The sequence below is a fragment of the Tachysurus fulvidraco genome, chromosome 15 (assembly GCF_022655615.1).
Source record: "Tachysurus fulvidraco isolate hzauxx_2018 chromosome 15, HZAU_PFXX_2.0, whole genome shotgun sequence".
Lineage (NCBI taxonomy): Eukaryota > Metazoa > Chordata > Actinopteri > Siluriformes > Bagridae > Tachysurus > Tachysurus fulvidraco.
In genome coordinates, this window is record NC_062532.1 from 21,208,654 (window position 1) to 21,230,476 (window position 21,823).

The window sequence follows — 21,823 nt, forward strand, 5'->3', positions numbered from 1 at the left end:
TGTGTAGTTTGCATGTTCTCCCCGTGCCTCAGGGGTTTCCTCCGGGTACTCCGGTTTCCTCCCCCGGTCCAAAGACATGCATGGTAGGTTGATTGGCATCTCTGGAAAATTGTCCGTAGTGTGTGTGAGTGAATGAGAGTGTGTGTGTGCCCTGTGATGGGTTGGTACTCCGTCCAGGGTGTATCCTGCCTCGATGCCCGATGACGCCTGAGATGACGCCGTGACCCGAGAAGTTCAGATAAGCGGTAGAAAATGAATGTATGAATGAATGAATGAATAATGGGGGAGTTGTTTGGTACGAATCACTGCCCACAATTTAACCAAATACACAGTATTTGTTTAATTTCCATTTATTAATTTGTGTGTGTGTGTGTGTGTGTGTGTGTGAGAGAGAGAGAGAGAGAGAGAGGAGAGAGCGAGCGAGAGAGAGAGAGATTATGACTGGTGGTGTTTATTGTAAGTGTTTGTTGCCTTTTTGGACCCCTTTATCATGTGTAATGTTGCTCCCATATAAAACAGTTCAGCACAAGCCCAGACATGTTTAGGGACATGATTGAGGACAATGTCCCGTCCAGAGACGAGCTGTTTCGTGTTGAGGTTTTGTTCAAACCGACCATCAAAAATACCCTCGCTAATTAATGTTTTTTTTTCATTGGTTGTTGTGTTAAATCTTACCCAGATACAATAGTGCTGTTTTCTGATTGGCTGTTGTGTAGCCTCTTTTTTTTTGATTGGCTGATAAGTGTCAGGCTCGACTAAGAACTCCAGGGGAGACACGCTTGATTCCTGCCCGGTTCCATAGTGACAGCGGTGCGGACTGATACGTTTTGGGTGCTGCGGCTTATTAAATATATGATAAATAGTAAGTTTTTGTCTGCGTGACAAATACAGTGTGTGGTGGGAGACCGTGACAAAAGACCGAAATGCGTGACTGTCACGTTAATGTGTGATACTTGACAGCCCTGATACTACTTTAGTAGAGTGGCTCAGTTTATGTGGCTTGGGACTCTGGACGGTATTAAGTTAATTAACTAGATTTGGGACTCCAGACTTATGTCAGACTCTGGATTTAACTCATTGTCTATAACTGGGCTTTGCACTCAAAGGCATTACAGCTTGAAGCGCTTAGACCTAACCCATACTCTCTGGTCTTTGGAATTGACTCTTAAAAGCCAACTGGAAACATCTAGGCAAAATACTTAGCACATCAGACTTAAACAGTCAGACTGGGATTTTAAGCTAAAGCACAAAATAAATGTAAATATAAATCATTTCTGTGATTGTGTGTATTGTGTATTGTGTAAACATTATTAAACAAACCCGTAATAACCATCGCAGTCACATTTAGAAGAATTGCGAGTGACTGCAAGTCTTACCAGCGGTATCATAAAAGAAGTTTTGTTTTGCTCAAGGCTTGTTATCTTAGCGTTTTGTTTAATGTGGTCACATTATGAATACTGTCTTCTCAATGGCAGGAAGTTACACACATACTTTCTACTCAGAAAAGCACCCCAGCTCTCATAAAGGATTAGCTGTTCAGACTTTATTGCCTGTAAGCTATGGTAAGTAAGTAAATGATCCTCCACCATCCAGCACACAAAGACTTGTTCTAGATTTTAGTCTACATTTTTTATAAGATCGCCACGTTTGCAGTCTGTTTGATGACCTGGAGTGCTTTTATAAAAATTGAGCAATCTTCTGGATAAAAATGAAGTCTTCAAATGGTGCCAATGTCTGGATATATTTTGCTATTATGAGATTATGGCCAGATTTTGACCTGAAACACATATTTATCTTCTACTTCTACTTCTATTTCTATCTAAAAAGGGTAACCGCAGATCGCTTAATGGCCCGCAGATCGCTTAATGGCCCACAGCCATATCATATCCTATATAATATGTCATAATCTTCTGGTCAGGATACAGATGACATTTGTCAAAATTTACTTCACGATTGAATCCCTCTCTACAGTTTCTCCCAGTAAGCATAAAAACTGAGATTTTATATAATCTCTAGGAAGCTCAAAGAGAAACTAGATTCGTAAAATTCGTCACGACAAACTTTGATATTGGCTTTGTTGGTGCAAGTATTCGCAAAGGCCGGTGCTTTTTGGAGGCGAGTGGACATATGGGTCAGTGTTACATTTGGAGGCAAGTGGACATAAAACTTGTGAAATCTAGTGGAGTGCTAGGGTGCCAAAATATTTGGAGGCAAGTGGAGACGAGCATGTGACGTCATCCAAAAACCTGTGACGCAATTCCCCTCCTTGGGCTGAGTGTTTTGATATGTCACATGCCCATGTTATGCAAATGTATTATTGTCACGTGACATCACGTGATGTCATCAGAATACCCGTGAGGAAGTTCCCGTCATTGTTCTGAGTGTTTTGATATGTCACATGTCCGTGTTGTAAAAAGTTTTTTGATTTAGCATATTTTGGGGGTGGGGCTGCGGGACAACCGAAAGGCCAGTCGGTACACCAATGTAAACCTTTGTTCACCCTAAAGGAGCCGGCCGAGTTTGGTGTAGAGAGTTCGAAAGCTTGCCGAGTTATAAACCTCCAAAGTTTATAATGGGGGTCTATGGGGGAAAAGGCCATTTTGAGACCCGGTACCGGAAGTACCGGTACTCGGATCGCTTAGAAAAGTAAGAGCAACAGACTTTAGATCAGGTTCTACGACATATCCGAATTTGGTTCATGTGGCTCGAAAGCCCTAGGAGGGGTTACTCTTGATAAATTTTTGTCTAAGCTGAAATAGGAAAACAGAATGTTGGCTTCTACTGTACAAAGGAAACATAATTACTATTATTTTGAAGCATGCGAACAAAATACAATTGCTTTTGATAAAACTGAATGTACAGTATGCATTTACCCCCAAGGCGGCATCTCCACTGAGGTATTTTAACTACAAAAGGTTGTCGGGTTTCCAGAGATAATCACTAACGTAAAGAAAGCAAGTCACGACAGGAACCGAAAATAGGTGACATGTTCTCTGTGACTCACTAACTAAAGAAAGAATATGTACATCTGATCGTATGTTTCGGATTCCAGTGGAAAAATATTTCATAATAAAAAGCAGCAGTAAAACAACATGAAACATGAATGTGTGCAGAGACTCTGTGCTCTATGTGTCGTGTGATGATGAATTTCACCTCTGAACATTTGAGGGTTGAGGGCCTGACTCAGCTTACTAACCCTGCTGGACTGGTAGCTCATGTGAGTGTTAATGCATTACTGTGTGGATGTAAATAAAAAAAAATGGAGGCTTCAAGTTCATGTTTCACGTATATACAAATGGGGTACATACTGTAGGTCTTCATAACTGGATGCGCCTCCAGGTGGTCCAGCGGCAGGTTCCTCATTGCCGTGGTCTGGGTTTGATTCCCGGGCAGGGAGCTAACCCAGCCACTGAAGGGTTAACACTCAGTGCTGGTACAGAGCCCGGATAAAGTGACGTGACGTACGGCTAAGCGCGGTGACCCATACTCAGAATTTGTTCTCTGCGTGTAACCCATCCAAAGTGCACACACACAGCAGTGAACACACACAACTTTGAACACACACCCGGAGCAGTCATGCCCAGTGACCCGAGGTAGTTCGGATAAAGTGGTAGAAAATGAATGAATGAATGAATGAATGAATGAATGAATGAATGAATGAATGAATGAATATTATATATTTATAGCAAACTATTTGAGACGTCATGAGGAAGAAATCTGGAGAGAGATTGTAGAACTTACCATAAGAAGAACTCAGCAGTTTCTGGAGCTGTGACAGTTTTGTAAAATAACAAAAGAGATATCTAGGAAAAGGATATGATTTAAAAATTGATATCGGTTCATTCCACCAAGTGTACCAGTCACATCCAAAGGCTAGAACCATTTTCATGAAGTTTTGTTGGTTCTTGGTGCAAAACCTCTGAAACAATGCATGGATATTAGCTAAGAACACATAATTGTATAAGTGCTAGGTATCGCATGGACGATAGCATTGTGTTTGATTAGTGTGTAGTATGATGAGCTCGGCCCAGTCATCTATTGTCTTCAGAAAATTTCCCAGTCTGAAGCAACATCTAAAACCAGCCTTTGTCCCTGGACAGGAAATGCTCCTCAGGTTCTTGAAAATACCACTGGACGTTTCTCAGTAGAATTTAAAATAGAATTCACGCATCAATTACACATTATCCGATAATAAACAAACATGTAATCACTTCCTGTCAGTTTATGTCATATTCTTACTATATATTCTCATGAATGGGAAAATGAATACGTGTAACACCATCACGGTACATTTCGAACGGTTAGCACGTTCGCCTCACACCTCCAGGGTTGTGGGTTCGATTCCCGCCTCGGGGTTAGGGTTAGGGTTAGGGTTAGGGTTAGGTGTGTGTATGAGAGTGAGAGTGAATGAGAGTGAATGAGAGTGTGTGTGTGCCCTGTGATGGGTTGGCACTCCGTCCAGGGTGTATCCTGCCTCGATGCCCGATGACACCTGAGATAGGCACAGGCTCCCCGTGACCCGAGGTAGTTCGGATAAGCGGTAGAAGATGAATGAATGAATGTTTGTTTGTATTGGGAGTTTTTTTATTGATTCGGTACTTAAAATGATTTGATTCAGTACTCCAATTTTTTAAATGGAAATTCTGTCATATAATTTTCTTTTACATTTAAATTGAAACGCATTCATTATAAATCTATTAAATGAATTAATGATGTGTTAAAAAATTCTTTTATCACAATTCTATTACTGTGTATTTGTTATTTTGTGAGAACTTGACTGAGATCACATAGGGATCTCTTGTTGCTTATACAGTTTCTGTCATTTAGTATGGAGAAAAGTTTCTAACGATTAAATGCCTTTGGGGCTCAAATCCTCTGTTGTTCCTGTCATAGTTTGTTCAGGTTGTCATACATCTTTTGTCTGTTTTTGCCAAGGTATAGAGAGATTTACAGAAACGGATCATTTATCAGCTTCTTCTGTGGACACTTACTGTATTTATCAGTCTCACCAATGGAACAGTCCTAAAGATGGCAGCAGAGATTCAACTAAAAATAAAGTCTGACGAAGTGCATGAGTGGAAACCAGGGGAACATTTTTATTTCATTTAGAGGCACAAGTTTTCCATGTAATATGTCATTTCTGTAAATTTGTTATAGATTTATAGTTTTTAAGGGTTTTTATTCTCATGATAAATCTCTGAATTCTCGATCACGGTAAAATATCTAAGAATTCAGGAATTGTCTAATTAAATTGTACAGTTCTATTTATTTATTTATCTATTTATTTGTTTGTTTGTTTGTTTGTTTGTTTGTTTATGTCTATGTTTATATATGTATTTTGTCAGTATTTTTAAACGTCTCATTTGTGTTAAAAAAAAAAAAGAAAATTCCGCACTCAAGCCGCTCAGAGCAGATGGAACGATGTTGCACTGAAAGCCATGTTCAGAGAAGGAATTAATCCCAATCTCCAGGCTGAACTAGCGTGTCGGGATGAGAACCTCTCCATTATCCAATACATCACGCTAGCCATCCGACTGGATAACCTTATCCAGAACCGCCCACCCCAGGTCCCAACCACTGCCTGAGTTCTCCCCTCTCGAATCCCCAGAACCATGGGCGAAAATTTCATTTAACAGTAGGGGGGGACACAAAATATTAAATTTCTCATGAGCAATTTTTGAAGGGGGACACAAATAATAGTCTAAAGCCCTATTCGGACGGGATTAGTTTTACGTGGGGACGTGGAGTAATGCAATTTTACCTCAGGATGTCTGTAATATTAATTGGCCGATTCGCACGGGACAAGACATCTCAGGACAAGACATCTCAGTAAAACCAGCAGAAGTATGACGTTGCTTCCTGTTATCACGTGTGCACTTTTAAACAGGAAATGACGGAATTTTACTGTACATATTTACAGCGGGTCTTTTCGGACGGGATTAGTATTACCTGAGGTAATACAGAAGTTAAAAGTCGGCGTAATCTTTACTGACATTGTTCGTAATGATTACCGAGATGGCACATTCAGACGGGACTAAAATCACAAAGAAGCTCTGGTAATAAATACTTTACCCCCACGTCCCCACGTAGAACTAATCCCGTCCGAATAGTGCGTAAAGCGAGTTACCCCTCCCACTTCTGCTAGTTTTACTGAGATGTCGTGTCTCGTGCAAATTGGCCAATTAATATTACAGACGTCCTGAGGTAAAATTGCGTTACTCCACGTCCCCACGTAGAACTAATCCCGTCCGAATAGGGCTTAATTGTACTTGTAAAGACATGTCCCCACAGTGAAAAACTTTGCTTTTATCATTATTACTGTAGCATGGATACGCGTCATTATGGTTATTTTATAAAGTTTTTCTTTAAAGAAAGTAAAACTATCATAAAAATAATCACAACAATAAAAACAAGGAATTAAAAAAAAGGTTTAACATTTTTATTTAAAATTAATTAAGACACTTAAGAACAATAGAAATTGATTATACAAAACAATACAGTGAGGTCAGTTCGGACGTAGCACAGTGATCATTTAGTAAACGCACAGCTAAATAATATGCTAATTGTGGCCGTTAATGTTAAGTTAACATGATGCCAAGTCGTCCCAAATAAGACAATGCATGGGAAATGGCTTTGGCATGTTAGTTACAGTGCACTATGCAACAAGCTATTGTAAACAAGCTAACGTTAACAAGCTAACGTTAACTAGCTATTGTAAACAAGCTATTGTAAACAAGCTAACGTTAACTAGCTATTGTAAACTAGCTATTGTAAACAAGCTAACGTTAACTAGCTGTTGTAAACAAGCTATTGTAAACAAGCAATTGTAAACAAGCTAATGTTAACTAGCTATTGTAAACTAGCTATTGTAAACAAGCTAACGTTAACTAGCTGTTGTAAACAAGCTATTGTAAACAAGCAATTGTAAACAAGCTAACGTTAACTAGCTATTGTAAACTAGCTATTGTAAACAAGCTAACGTTAACTAGCTGTTGTAAACAAGCTATTGTAAACTAGCTATTGTAAACAAGCTAACGTTAACTAGCTGTTGTAAACAAGCAATTGTAAACAAGCCAACGTTAACTAGATAAGTAATATATTAACCGCTAATATCAGATTCATGGAATATTACATCGGTAATCAGCATTTTTGCAGCAACTAATTTATGAATGAGTCTGCATCAGCTACATTAAAGAGAATCGCTTTATTTAAAGTGAATAAAATCCCCTATTTAATGGAGTTGAACATTAACTGAGCCGCAGCCACACACCTGTGTGCAGAGTAGGTGAGATGAACTGGGAAAGCAGGCAGTGGGTCAAACCACTGTGTGTGTGTGTGTGTGGGGGGGGGGGGTTAAATTTTTTGGAGCGGACAATCCTCGGATGGGGGGTCAACCCTCAGATGGGGGAGGACATGTCCCCTCTGTCCCCCCGGGATTTACGCCCATGCCCAGAACCCACACAGATCGGTAGACCAGGGTATCACCGGAGGAACAACAGTGCCGAATGCGATTCCAACTATGCTTCTACTGTGGACCTGCCGGCCATCACTGCACGGCCTGCCCATGAAAAGAATGCCTCTCATGACACCAAGGTGAGCGTAAAACCCTGTGAGCCTACAAATACATGCCCCCATTCGCCATGGTAATTCTGTGCATCATGTCTCATCTCCCTCAGATTCCAGATCTGCGCTCAATCTAATCCACCACCAGTTTGCGGAGGAATTGCAACTTCCCCTCACCAAATGCCCAGTCCCCCTAAGAGTCACTGCAGTCGATTCCCAACCCATTGGTAACGATTCCATCATTCATCAAACGCCACCCCTCACCCTATAGATTGGACTCTTTCACACTGCAAAACATTATCTCCTGTCAATCAGATCATTCTCGGATTTTTATGGCTCCAGGATCACAACCTCCAAATATCATGGTCTAATAAGGAGCTTAATGACTGATCAATTTACTGCAAGAACCAAGCTCCTCCATCCTCTCAAGCTTCTCCATACACTTCCATGCCATGCCACTTCGAGAAAGAGAGAAAATAGAGAAAGTAGAGAGAGAACGCTTCAGAAGAAGAAACATAAAACAAACATAAAACTTTCCAATTATGTTCTTTCCAGACCACAAAATGCCCTCAAGCAGAACAGAAGTGTGAGCGGACATCATTTTCAGTCCCACTTCTGCATCTTCATCGAGTAATTCTGATCAGTCTTCTGCAGTGATTATTTTCAGCTGTTTTCAAATCACAAACAGCGTTACACAATTTGAAACGTCTGTCTTGACAGTTCACATGTGTAAACCAGATTTTTAATATGATCATACCACAATGCCTTGTATTTTAGTTTCTATGGGCCTTTTTACACCTGGTCACTTCATATGTTTTCTGTGATCCGATATCTACCTGATGGTAAAAAGACCAGGTCTAAATGCCCTCCGAAACGTTTTGGAGACGGATATAAATCCGATGGTACAAACCCCTTCAGGAGGTGGTCTGGGATGCATTTCAGATGAAACTGGACAGGTGTAAATGAATGTGGTTGTTCGAGCCACGTACGTCAGCGCTATACTCCTCCCAAACGGAAGTACGTCACTCGCAGGTGATCTTTCACCCAGGCGTCTCGTCAGGGCTTAAAACGCGCTGCTGCCGCCAGCAAAAACACAGCAAACGGTAAACGCTGTTTTTTGTAGCATAAACGTTGTAACAAGTTTTTTCGTCTTCTTTTTGATCGCGTTCTGAAAACTGCATACACCAAAGTGTGTTCTGTTACAATTACCCCGGAAATGAGGTCAAATATATTAGCATTTTGGGCGGGAGTAGAAAGATCGGATCGATATCCGATTCGCCGAGACGCGTTTATGTGGCCTGATGTAAATGGAACAGTTTTAACAAATCAGATAGCTATCGGATCAGAGACAACACACGAAGTGACCGGGTGTAAAAAGGCCCTCAGACATCAATTTCTAGGGGAATTGTTTGTTGAAAATGAAGACTTAGAAGACTTAAAGATGTACAGTATTCTTGTTCTTTATTATTTTTTTGTGCTGCAACATGGGGCAATGGAGACAACAGTTGGGGGAAAAACTGTTATAAGTATAAAGTATCATAGGGCCTTTTTACACCCGGTCACTTCATCTGTTGTCTCTGATCCAATAGCTATCTGATTTGTTAAAACTGTTCCATTTACATTAGGCCACATACAGTAAATGCGTCTCGGCGAATCGGATATCGATCCAATCTTTCTACTCCCGCCCAAAATGCTAATATATTTTACGTCATTTCCGGAGTAATTGAAATAGAACACGCTTTGGTGTGTGCGGTTGCTACAAATAACAGCATTTACTGTTTGCTGCATTTGAAGACCCAACGAGACGCCTGGGTGAAAGATCGGAGCCAGAGCTGGTGAGAAAACGTTTGTTTCTGGCGCGATGCACGACTCGTGAGTCACCTGCGAGTGACGTACTTCCGTTTGGGAGGAGTATAGCGCTGACGTACGTGGCTTGAACAACTACATTCATTTACACCTGTCCAGTTTCATCTGAAACGCGTCCCAGACCACATCCTGAAGGGGTTTGTACCATCGGATTTATATCCGTCTCCAAAACGTTTCGGAGGGCATTTAGACCTGGTCTTTTTACCGTCGGGTAGATATTGGATCATAGAAAACACAGGAAGTGACCAGGTGTAAAAAGGCCCATAAACAGAAAGGAAGTCAGTGTTTGTTTGCAAGTTATATCGGTATGTTAAGTGAATTAATTATATAAGAAGGGATAACATTTGAACAGTCGAATCGATGGGAGCATTGTGGATAAACAATGACAACCATCTTCCATATACAGTACAGACCAAAAGTTTGGACACACCTTCTCAATTAAAGAGTTTTCTTTATTTTCATGACTATGAAAATTGTAGATTCACACTGAAGGCATCAAAACTATGAATGAACACGTGTGGAATTATATACGTACATAACAAAAAAGTGTGAAACGACTGAAAATATGTCATATTCTAGGTTCTTCAAAGTCGCCACCTTTTGCTCTGATTACTGCTTTGCACACTCTTGGCATTCTCTTGATGAGCTTCAAGAGGTCGTCACCTGAAATGGTTTTCCGACAGTCTTGAAGGAGTTCCCAGAGATGCTTAGCACTTGTTGGCCCATTTGCCTTCACTCTGCGGTCCAGCTCACCCCAAACCGTCTCGATCGGGTTCAGGTCCGGTGACTGTGGAGGCCAGGTCATCTGGTGCAGCACCCCATCACTCTCCTTCATGGTCAAATAGCCCTTACACAGCCTGGAGGTGTGTTTGGGGTCATTGTCCTGTTGAAAAGGTGGTGTGGAAGGTGTGTCCAAACTTTTGGTCTGTACTGTACATGAGCTCAGAGATGCCCACAATTGGTCATGGTTTCTGTGACTGATAAAGGAGAGACATTCTTTTTATGTGGAGTTTGTTATTATTTTGATTCATATGAGCATTGCAAAAGCTAATCTGGTAGTTAAATAAGCTTCCCGTACCTGTTAGCTACTCTTGTTAATAATCACCGACTGTGTTATTTCTGATATTATGTGAAATCGTTACAGTATATTCAGGTTAATAAAGAACAGTGTGTTATTGTCATCTCGCCTGAATCCTTGCTGTATCACTTTGTGTCATAATCTGAGATATGATGTTTGCACCTCCTCATTAAGTCCTCGTGTACACACTCCAGCTGCTCTATGGCACACAGCTGAAAACGCATAGCAGTGAGAATGAGTCAACTGAGCCACTCTTATTACAAATCATTCATGTCAGTCAATATGTACTAAATAAAGCACCTAATCATGTAGTCGGAAATCAGACCAGATGGCTGTCACTATGGAGGCAGCGGGTTTGCTCGGAATTATGGCTCTCCTGAGATAAGAAGAGATCATTCAGTGTGTGATGTTGAATTAAGTAAGGGTTGTAGATGACCATGAGATTTTGGGCCTTTTTACACCCGGTCACTTCATGTCTTTTCTCTGATCCGATAGCTATCTGATTTGTTAAAACTGTTCCATTTACATTAGGCCACATACAGTAAATGCGTCTCGGCGAATCGGATATCGATCCGATCTTTCTACTCCCGACCAAAATGCTAATATATTTTATCTCATTTCCGGGGTAATTGAATTGGAACACGCTTTGGTGTATGCGGTTGCTACAAATAACGGCATTTACTGTTTGCTGCATTTTCGCTGGCGGCAGCAGTGCATTTTAAGACCCGACGAGACGCTGGTGAGAAAACATGTTTGTTTCTGGCGCGATGCACGTCTCGCGAGTCACCTGCCGAGTGACGTACTTCCGTCTGGGAGGAGTATAGCGCTGACGTATGTGGCTTGAACAACCACATTCATTTACACCTGTCCAGTTTCATCTGAAACGCGTCCCAGACCACCTCCTGAAGGGGTTTGAGCGATCGGATTTATATCCGTTTCGAAAACGTTTCGGAGGGCGTTTAGACCTGGTCTTTTTACCATCGGGTAGCTATCTGATCACAGAAAACGCAGGAAGTGACCAGGTGTAAAACCTCCCTTAGACATGGACTTCTGCCAGTTTTAAAGCAGTCAGCTATTTTGTAATGAAAGTTTAGCTGGCTAGTAACTAAACGCTACTAACAATGTAATACATTCCTACAGTCAGTGGGTTTTGTTAGGGCCCCACAGTCTGGCGTGCTGTTGTTACACAAGCCTTGCAACACTAGTGCTTATGAAGCTTTGCTGAATATTACGCAAGAACTTCCTTCTATTTTTGAAAGGGAATGTAGTTAACAAGTAACTTTCTGCTTTGCTTTATCCGTGCCCAAGTTATTACACCCTCACCTCAGAATAATCGAGTATGGAAATATTATCATCTAAAGTATAGTGACAGATTAAGCTCAGATTGGTTTGTCCTGTATTCGTAACCATGGTGAAAGAAATGAGAAACACAGGTCACGTTAAAGCGTTTTCATTGTTTAGGTAAAATCATTTATCTACGGTAATGAGTCGGAAATCATTTTGTTTCTTTTTTTTGTTGTTTTTAATAAAAGGGCTTTTAGGTTACAGTCAGACATTTTATTTTACAAAGATTCGACTCGAAAAAAAGCAGGGATCACATAAGAAAACATCAAGATTTGAAATGCACTTTCAGAAAGATAATAACATCGAGTGTGCAGCCATTTTGCCTGTAAATACATAATATTGTGTACCACAAAAACACGATCGGTACATTTGTTTTGTTTGTTTCTATTCTGTACCTGTTTCATAATATATGTATAAAGTGTGTGTGTGGGGGGGGGGGGCACGGTGACTTAGTGGTTAGCACGTTCGCCTCACACCTCCAGGTTCCCACCTCCGCCTTGTGTGTGTGGAGTTTGCATGTTCTCCCCGTGCCTCGGGGGTTTCCTCCGGGTACTCCGGTTTCCTCCCCCGGTCCAAAGACATGCATGGTAGGTTGATTGGCATCTCTGGAAAATTGTCCGTAGTGTGTGAGTGTGTGAGTGAATGAGATTGTGTGTGTGTGCCCTGTGATGGGTTGGCACTCCGTCCAGGGTGTATCCTGCCTCGATGCCCGATGACGCCTGAGATCGCCGTGACCCGAGGTAGTTCAGAATGAATGTATAAAGTGTATTCCACAGACTTTCTGCATTTTTGCTTTTTTTCACACAGATATCTTCACCAATCTTCACATGGTCATGTTTGGAGAAGATGTTCCCACAGAGAAGTATGGAGCTGGCAGCATCAGAATATGGGAATGCAAACGATTCTCAGGCATTATAGTAAATGTCATCGAAGGAATTATGAATGGAGGCTTAGAATCTGGTGAGAAAATGGGCAAGACAACACTTTATAAATATACGAGATAAGAAAAAATAAGATTTACCCCAAATAACTCTAATGATGAAAATTAACTTGTTTGCATGACCTAGCTAATGACTTGAATACTACTGAATATTAGTGGAGGATTTTCTGATTGTTTTAGGTCTCTTGGAGGACCCTTAACCAGGGTGTCCGACAATTATGCCAAACCCTAATTATTTCTTACTATCGATACCTGGAAGCTGTGCAGAAGGACAGAGCTTTGATAAGTAGTGAACAGCACACAAAGGTTAGTGTGACCTTACACCCACTGCCTATGTGGGTATGTTGGGGAAATGAGGAAGCAGAATGAGATTTCCCTCGTGCTGCTTTCAGTTTCTGCCTCTAAATCTCCTCCGGCGCTCGCTGATGGAAGAGCAAACACATTGTACTAATAGGTGTGTGAAGCTTACAGCTTTTTCACCAGGACTCCACCCTCCATTCACAAACCGGAGCTTGACTACGCCGCCGCTGCCAAAAATAATTCTTGGCTGATCACCTACATTTGAAATTGAAAAAATGTCCAAATTTTTATTAAGACATTTTTAATTAAAGTTACTGGAAGGAGTCTCCAGAGTCTGTGCTTTGGAAAGGGTCTCTGGCATCACATGAGTTTATATATATCCACGAATCAAAGCGCAGTCACAGCATCACCTTTTGTTACTCTGTGGTTTGTTTCACCTTCGACATCTTTTTTCGCTTTTCGCTTGATTTTGTTGTCTTTTAATATACTATGTTTAAGATGGCTGTAAAACCACTCCAAGTCCTGGTAATCTTCTGGCCAGCTGAGATACCTCCTGGTTTGGAAGTAGGTTCTGACCGGTTCGTACTTCATCAATCTATATTGTGGTATGTTGTCCACAAGAAGAACCAGTAAGACATCCTGGACCTCCTCGAGCATTTTGGTCTGAGCCAGATTAAAGGCCTCCAAGCACCAGCCATCCTTAAAGAACTCCCTGGACAAGATGCATAACGTTTTCTTACTCTTCCAGATTGCATTATGTATGTTAGAGAGATGATCTTCTCCTGGTAGGAAGTCTCGTGCTTCAAAGCAGCAACGTAATTCATTTTGATCAGAGAAGTGCGAGTCTAGCTTTTCCAGCAGTGCCTCAGTCACCCATTTCATGTCTTTATAACTGAAACATAGGTAGACGTCGTACATGAAGTCATCGTTAGCAGCCGTTTTCGGGCTTCCGTCCACGAATCTAACGATCACTTTTCTGTAAAGCTTGAAGCAGTAACCACGCAGCCGGACAAAAGTAATAAGCCCCGTGGTGGCTAACATAATAAATACGGTGCAGCAGATGAACAGCGTGAGCCTCAGCTCCTCGATGCTCTTCTCGTCCTCTACGTCCTCACAGAGTTTAACCTGCAGAAGAGGCTTCCCTCGGTGCGTTTCAGGAAACTCACACATCAGATCCTCGGCAGGGGAAAACATTTGCACATCTGTCTCATTTAACCATGTCTGGAAGTCTCTCAGACCACAATCGCACAGAAAGCTGTTCCCAAGCAAGCTGATGAGGGTCAGGGTGCTCAAGGCCTGCGGGTCAACAGAACCCAGATTATTGACAGCAAGGTTGAGTGTCCTCAGACTTTCAGGAAATATACCTTTAGGTATATAGGTTAGAGAGTTGAAGGATAAATCTAAAAAACTCAAAGAGGTGAGTCCCTTAAAGATGTTTTCTGGAAGTGACTGCATGTGATTATTGTAAAGAAAAAGTATCTGCAACTTGTGAAGGTGGTCGAACATGTCAAGACACTTTCCCTGGAACCAAAGATTGTGCAAGCCGGTCATGTGGAGGTCAAGAATCTGTACAGTGTTTAAAGGTGATACGGAATAGTTGGTGTTAAGGTGACACCATGAAAACGTGTTCCCTCCGAGATATATTACTTCGATACTAGGGAATTCTACTAATATGATATAGAAACTCTCAACGTTATTTAATCTGTTGTACTGCAAATTAATGGTTTTTGTGTTTCTCGCTTGGCTCGGAAGACCATACAGGGACTGAATTTTGTTATTGTCTAAGTAAAGTACGTTAAGTGATGGAAGGTTTGCCAGCGTGTGCAGGGTCTGTAAGGAATTTTCAGAGAGAAACAAGTTAGCTAGGTTGGGAAGTCCCTGAAACGACTCAGGCATAAACATCCGTATGTTATTATTAGACAAATCCAGTGTTTCGAGACTCGGTAAATTTTTAAATGTTTCAGAATCTATTTTATCCAACAGGTTGTGAGACAGATTGAGCATTCTTAAATTGCCCATCCCATAAAAGGCATCTCTTTCAATTTGGTTGACTAAATTACGAGCTATTGAGATTTCCACCATATCGGGCATATAACCGAATACGGAATACTTAAGCGCAAAAATGCTAGCTTTGGACAGATCCAGAGCCTTAATGTCACTCTCAGACAGGTCCATAAATGTGTCTCGGTCCGGGTCTTTAAAATTGTTGTACCAAACTCCCTTTCCCATGCTGCCACTTTGTTCAAGGATCAGAATGTGAATTTTGGTTCCTCGGATCGCTCTGAAGAACAGCACCGCCATGTTGACGCTGAAGCCGTTCAGGGACAAATCAAGCACCGTCATAGACATGTTCTTGAACGGGTTTCCACATTTATTCCACGAACCCCAATATGGATTCATATCAGACATTTTGATATCACGCAATTTCAGGAGTGTGAAGTGTTTACCCTGAAAATGGACTAAATCTTCTTCACAGAAACTGTTAATCCAGTTATGGGAGACATCTACAATATGTAATTTGTTCATGTTGACGAAGAAAGGAGCAGGACGGATTTTACGTATATTATTTCCAGGTAGCGAAAGCTGCTCCAGAGACACCAGAGGTCTCAGGTAATCTCCTGAAAGAATAGAGTCATATAACTTGCACTCTGTAAGATTGAGTATCTGAAGGTTGAATAATCCGTTGAATGCTCCTGGATCCACTCGTAGGTTTGTGTTGTAAGCCAGATCTAGTTTTATCAGATTGGACAGTCCACTAAAGGCGTTATTCCTCAAGACGAGCGTTACCTCCTGTTGCTGGATCACAAGAATCTGTAGCTTTTCCAAGCCATAGAAGGATTTCTCATGGATTTCACTAATGTAATTTAAGGTCAAATCCAAATAAGTTATGTTAGGAGGCAAAACCGGCACCTCGTACAGGTTCCTCAGGGCACAGTAGGCTTTATCATCTCTAATGAAGCAGTTTGAAGGCGATTCTGCCAGAAGAAGACAGATCCATGATTGAAGGAATGGCAGAATAAAACTGGGTCTGCTTTTCATCATGAGACACCTGCAAACATACAATGGTTATTAGTATGGTATGAGTAACATGGATAAATCTATCTGGGCAAATACACTATATGGTCATAACAGTCATATGGTACTGTATGTCATCATGCCCATATTTACATGGGTTTGACAGCCAGGTGTAAACAATGGGAAAGATTATTGATGGGATTGTGTACTGATGAGAAGGAGCTTGTTATAATACGGATGGACAATATCTGTTTTCTTTCTCTTGAATTCTGTTCTATCTTAAAAACCTGTGTATGCACTTTATATGTGAAGTAAAGAAAATGTCTGAACATTCATACAATAATCTAACGAGCCGATAACGTGGCAGCAGCAAAATGCACAAATCATGCATGTACAGGTGAGGAGCTTCAGGTAATGTTTAGATCAAACATGAAGGAAAATTGTGATCTCTGTAACCTTGCACATGTCATGGATGTTGGTACCAGGGCTGCTTTTGAGTGTTTCAAAAACTGACGATATCATTGAATTTTCACTGAATCATTAAATGCTATGAAAAACAACAAACACTGAGTGAGCAACATTTCTGTGGAATTGTGTGTGTGTGTGTGTGTGTGTGTGTGTGTGTGTGTGTGTGTGTGTGTGTGTGTGTGTGTGAAAATGTTGCTTTATATTCTGTTGATTGAATTTCTCCCAAAGCGTAATTGTGTTAACCATCTTGTTGTGATGGTAAGAAAACCCATTTTCTTCGTAAGTTACCTCTTTTGTATAAACTTTTTGTAATTTCTTTACCTATTATGCTATACAGTATTGTTAATTCTTTGGGAAAGGGATTTGTAGAGCGGTGGGTGCTATTTTTTGTCATATGTGTTTTCTCTTGTTTAAGCTAGTTAGGGAATTAGTTTATTATTGTAAATAATATCAATATCAATAAAAAATATTGTAAACCGTGCTTAGCTCAGGAGTTATTGATTCGGGAAACTCCAACCTGTGAATATGTGGCCAACTTCCTGCTCCTTCAGTTCTCTCCAGCGCTGGAAAGCTGATCCTATATTAACACGTCCTACTTCTTGTCCTTATCGTAAGTCTTTCTTCGCTTTCTTTCTTTGTTTTTATCCTCCATGTCGATGTTAAAACCGCTTTCTGCTAACGTCACACATGCGCACTGAACACTCTCTCCGCCCATATTGACAAGACACGCCCCTTTCTGCTCATCGGCTACACGTTAGTTTTGTTTGGCGGCCCGACGCAGTTTTCTGAAGCGTTCTCTCAAACAACGGAGACCCCTCCTTTAATTGTGATTATTCTTGCACTTTACTGCGATCATTTGTCATTCCAACAGGATCTGTTTATTTAAGATGAAAACTAAACTCTGACTACAGTTGTAACTATCTGGTGTCTGGATTCCACAGCAAAAAAAAAGCAGTTTTCTGACATGCTCCAAAATATCAGGTTTACTGAAGGTCCTTATATTATAATATTAATATAGTACCAAAAACAGAAAACTCATAGTATTGTCATACATTCTTGGCATTCCTTAAGTGTATATATAGCTCGTCAACCTTCTAAAGCCCGGTTTAATCCCTTTGATAAGCGCACACGTGCGTCACGTTGTTGCGCATATAAACTCCACGCTGACATCGCGCATGCGCAAACACGGTTGAAATACCTTCAACAACTTTAATCTCGTTAAACATTATGTCATGTCGTTATAATGACATAACTAGTAATCACGCTATAAATACGCGCAGGTCTAATATTTAGTGTCTTACCGAATCGGTTCTCCTGTCCAGCTCTGAGTCGAATCTTTTTTCCTGGAGGAATGACGCTGTTTGTGGAAGCAGAAAGTTCCAGGTTTCAGTAAACAGCTTCTGTTTGTAAACGTGTAAAGTTTACAATTCTGTTTGTACACGTGCTGAACGGGAACGAGCACGTGTGAGCGCAGAAAACGTGAACGTCCGACGAAACGTCCGAATGGCGAAATCGGTGCTTTCTCCTTTTTGGCGCTTCCCACTTTGCTCATCACGGTTCTCCTGTTTACACGGTTTCGCAACGCATCACTGTTTCTTACAGGATGTGTGTTTTTATGTCTAGCAAAAAAAATACTAAATAGACAGTTTTGAAATAGACAGATAGACAGAATTTTATTGTCATTGCATAGTACAGATACACAGCAACGAAATGCAGCTTATCATCTAACAGAAGTGCAAAGAGCAGCAATTGTGCAAATAGACAAGTGCAGATAAATATGTAAACATATGTACAGCATATCTAGGGTTTCATCTTTAGGGGGTTTTAGCCCTCAGTGAGAATTAAAAACAAGAAGAGTTTTATATTATATATTATATGACTACATAGTAAGCCAAAAGTTATGGTATTATTTAAAATGGCAAAAGTGGACAATAAAATTTTATGCATGATGTAATGATGCCGGTCTTGAATAAAATCAGTTCATGTATGTGTGCGTTCTCTACAAACAGTGTGTCCGATGAAAGCAGTCAATGCAATAAATGCAATAAAAAATATTCACAAGACAAAGACCAAATCAATAAATGTTATTTTTATTTAGTATTGAATGGATTGTTTGCATTAATATTTTGTTTGTGCTACAACTCTGGTAATAAGAATAGTGACATTTCACTGCTTTTAGTTGCAGTCTTTGCGGTTTTCCACTGATTAACCTTATAGATAAAGTGATATCACAGCCCCCACAGAGCCCTGATCTCGAAATCATCGAGTGTGTCTGGGATTACATGAAGTGACAGAAGGATGTGAGAAAGCCGACATCCACAGAAGATCTGTGGTTAGTTCTCCAAGATGTTTGGAACAACCGTCTGAGTTCCTTCAAAAACTGTGTTCAAGTGTACCTAGAAGAATTGCTGCTGTTTTGAAGGCAAAGGGAGGTCACACAAAATATTGATTAGATTTAGATTTCTGTTTTGTTCATTCACTGCATTTTGTTCATTTCTGAAAATAAATGTTTAACACTTCCATTTTTGAAAGAATTCTTTGTTTGCAGCATTTTTTTCACACCTGCCTAAACTTTTGCACAGTTGTGTGTGTATGTATATATATATGTATGTATATATATAGTGTGTGTGTAAACGTATGTACAGCATGTAATATATATAGGTATATATGTAAATGTAAACATAAATAGACAAAACTAATTTCGAATCTGATCTCTGTGCTACGGGGGAACACGGTGGCTTAGTGGTTAGCACGTTTGCCTCACACCTCCAGGGTTGGGGGTTCGATTCCCGCCTCTGCCTTGTGTGTGTGTAGTTTGCATGTTCTCCCCGTGCCTCTGGGTTTCCTCCGGGTACTCCGGTTTCCTCCCCCGGTCCAAAGACATGCATGGTAGGTTGATTGGCATCTCTGGAAAATTATCCTTAGTGTGTGAGTGAGTGAGAATGTGTGTACCCTGCGATGGGTTGGCACTCCGTCCAGGGTGTATCCTGCCTCGATGCCCGATGATGCCTGAGATAGGCACAGGCTCCCCGTGACCCGAGAAGTTTGGATAAGTGGTAGAAAATGAATAAATGAATGAATGAATGAATCTCTGTGCTACAGGACAGGAATTCAGCAGAACTTTAAACGGATTGTGTAATGTGTAGTGCTTGAAAGAAAAACCTGTGTAAGGTGATTAAAAAAAGAAAAAAAAATGTGATTCTGAAAATATTTCAGAATTAGAAACATATTGACAACATGGACAGAAAATGAATAGCCACAGATCTCGTCTTCCTCTGATGCATGCTGCAGCTAATTTTGAACCTTTTGACTCTGATTGTGTGAAGATACTGTAGTATCTCAGAAGTGCTACTGAAAGTTTACATTAATGGTATTTTGTACAGAGTGACTTACAGAAGACTCTATTAACAAATACATCCTCATACTATTTTACGGGTGAATAAAAACCTGGTGGGAAGGTTAGTGCGGTAGGTATGTTGTTGTTCAACGATACCCAGTAACACAGCTGTTCTGACATCTTGGGGAATTCATACCACCACCTAGATGGCAGAACAGAGAAGAGCCTTGATGTATAGCTTCCTTGTACCCTGATAGATGGTGGGTCCAGTTGAGCAGTGCTAGAGGATTGGAGGGAGCTTCATATAGTGCAGGTTGTGATAAGTGCTTTTAGTAGATACAGTAGGTGCTGGTCCATGTTTGGTTTTGAAGGATCAATCTTTTAGCATCAATATTTTAAATCTGGTGCAGGAACCATATAACCCCCAAAAAAAAACAATAATGGGGGAGATGTGTTTGGTAAAGATCACTGACAAATTATTAATTTGTGTGTGTGTGTGTGTGTGTGTGTGTGTGTGTGTGTGTGTGTGTGTGTGTGTGTGTGTGTGTGAGAGAGAGAGAGAGAGAGAGAGAGAGAGAGAGAGAGAGAGAGAGAGAGAGAGAGAGAGAGAGAGAGAGAGAGAGAGAGAGAGAGAGATTATGACTGGTGGTGTTTATTGTAAGTGTTTGTTGCCTTTTTGGACCCCTTTATCATGTGTAATGTTGCTCCCATATAAAACAGTTCAGCACAAGCCCAGACATGTTTAGGGACATGATTGAGGACAATGTCCCGTCCAGAGACGAGCTGTTTCGTGTTGAGGTTTTGTTCAAACCGACCATCAAAAATACCCTCGCTAATAATTTTTTTTTTCATTGGTTGTTGCGTTAAATCTTACCCAGATACAATAGTGCTGTTTTCTGATTGGCTGTTGTGTAGCCTCTTTTTTTTTTTTGATTGGCTGATACGTGTCAGGCTCGACTAAGAACTGAGACGCGCTTGATTCCTTCCCGTTTCCATAGAGACAGCGGTGCGGACTGATACATTTCGGGCGCTGCGGCTTATTAAATATATGATAAATAGTCAAAAAGTTTTTCTGCGTGAGAAATACGATGTGTGGCGAGAGAGCGTGAGAAAAGACCCGAAATGCGTGAGTGTCACTCTCAATGCGTGACACTTGACAGCCCTGCACCATGCACACAAACTTTACACTTAAGGGTGATTGCAGGTAGCTAGCCCACATATCTGCATGTGTAAGGAAACCATGAACCCAGGACTGAACCAGGAACTGTGTAACGGAGAGGCTGAAGCTAACAATTACACCACAGTGTCTCTCAGATATCTGACGCCTTCCGTGCTATTGTGAGAACTCTAAATAACATCAGTTTCGCAACACCTCGATGTTTCTAACAGGATATGGGGTTTTACTAAAGTAAGACTCAGCAGAAACTGAATGTTTAATGTTTAAAAAGGAATGTGAATCTTAAGATATTTGAATACAGAGTTTCTGAATTTAAGAATTGGAAATCCAGGTATAAAATTGTCCGTGGTGTGTGTGTGTGTGTGTGTGTGTGTGTGTGTGTGTGTGTGTGTGTGTGTGTGTGTGTGTGTGTGTGTGTGTGTGTGTGTGTGTGTGTGTGTGTGTGTGTGTGTGTGTGTGTGTGTGTGTGTGTGTGTGTGTGTGTGTGTGTGTGTGCCCTGTGATGGGTTGGCACTCCGTCCAGGGTGTATCCTGCCTCGATGCCCGATGACGCCTGAGATAGGCACAGGCTCCTCGTGACCCGAGAAGTTCGGATAAGCGGTAGAAGATGAATGAATGAATGAATGAATGAATGAATGAATGAATGAAATCCAGGTATTAAAACTCTCCACTCTACAAAAATAAAATTTCACTTCCATTCATTTCCAAGGATGTGCACCCCATTATTCAACATCT

The 21,823-nt window shown here is 40.9% G+C and overlaps 1 protein-coding gene across 1 annotated transcript; it reads right to left on the reverse strand.

The window, feature by feature from the left end:
- Positions 1-12,565: 12,565 nt before the first annotated feature.
- Positions 12,566-18,141, reverse strand: LOC113635777 (toll-like receptor 5). Its single transcript, XM_027135423.2, has 2 exons — positions 17,876-18,141; positions 12,566-16,140 (listed from the first exon to the last, which is right to left on the reverse strand). The coding sequence occupies exons 1-2, from the start codon at positions 18,124-18,126 to the stop codon at positions 13,479-13,481; spliced, it is 2,913 nt and encodes a 970-aa protein (XP_026991224.1). The 5' UTR covers positions 18,127-18,141; the 3' UTR covers positions 12,566-13,478.
- Between the last annotated feature and the right edge of the window lie 3,682 nt (positions 18,142-21,823).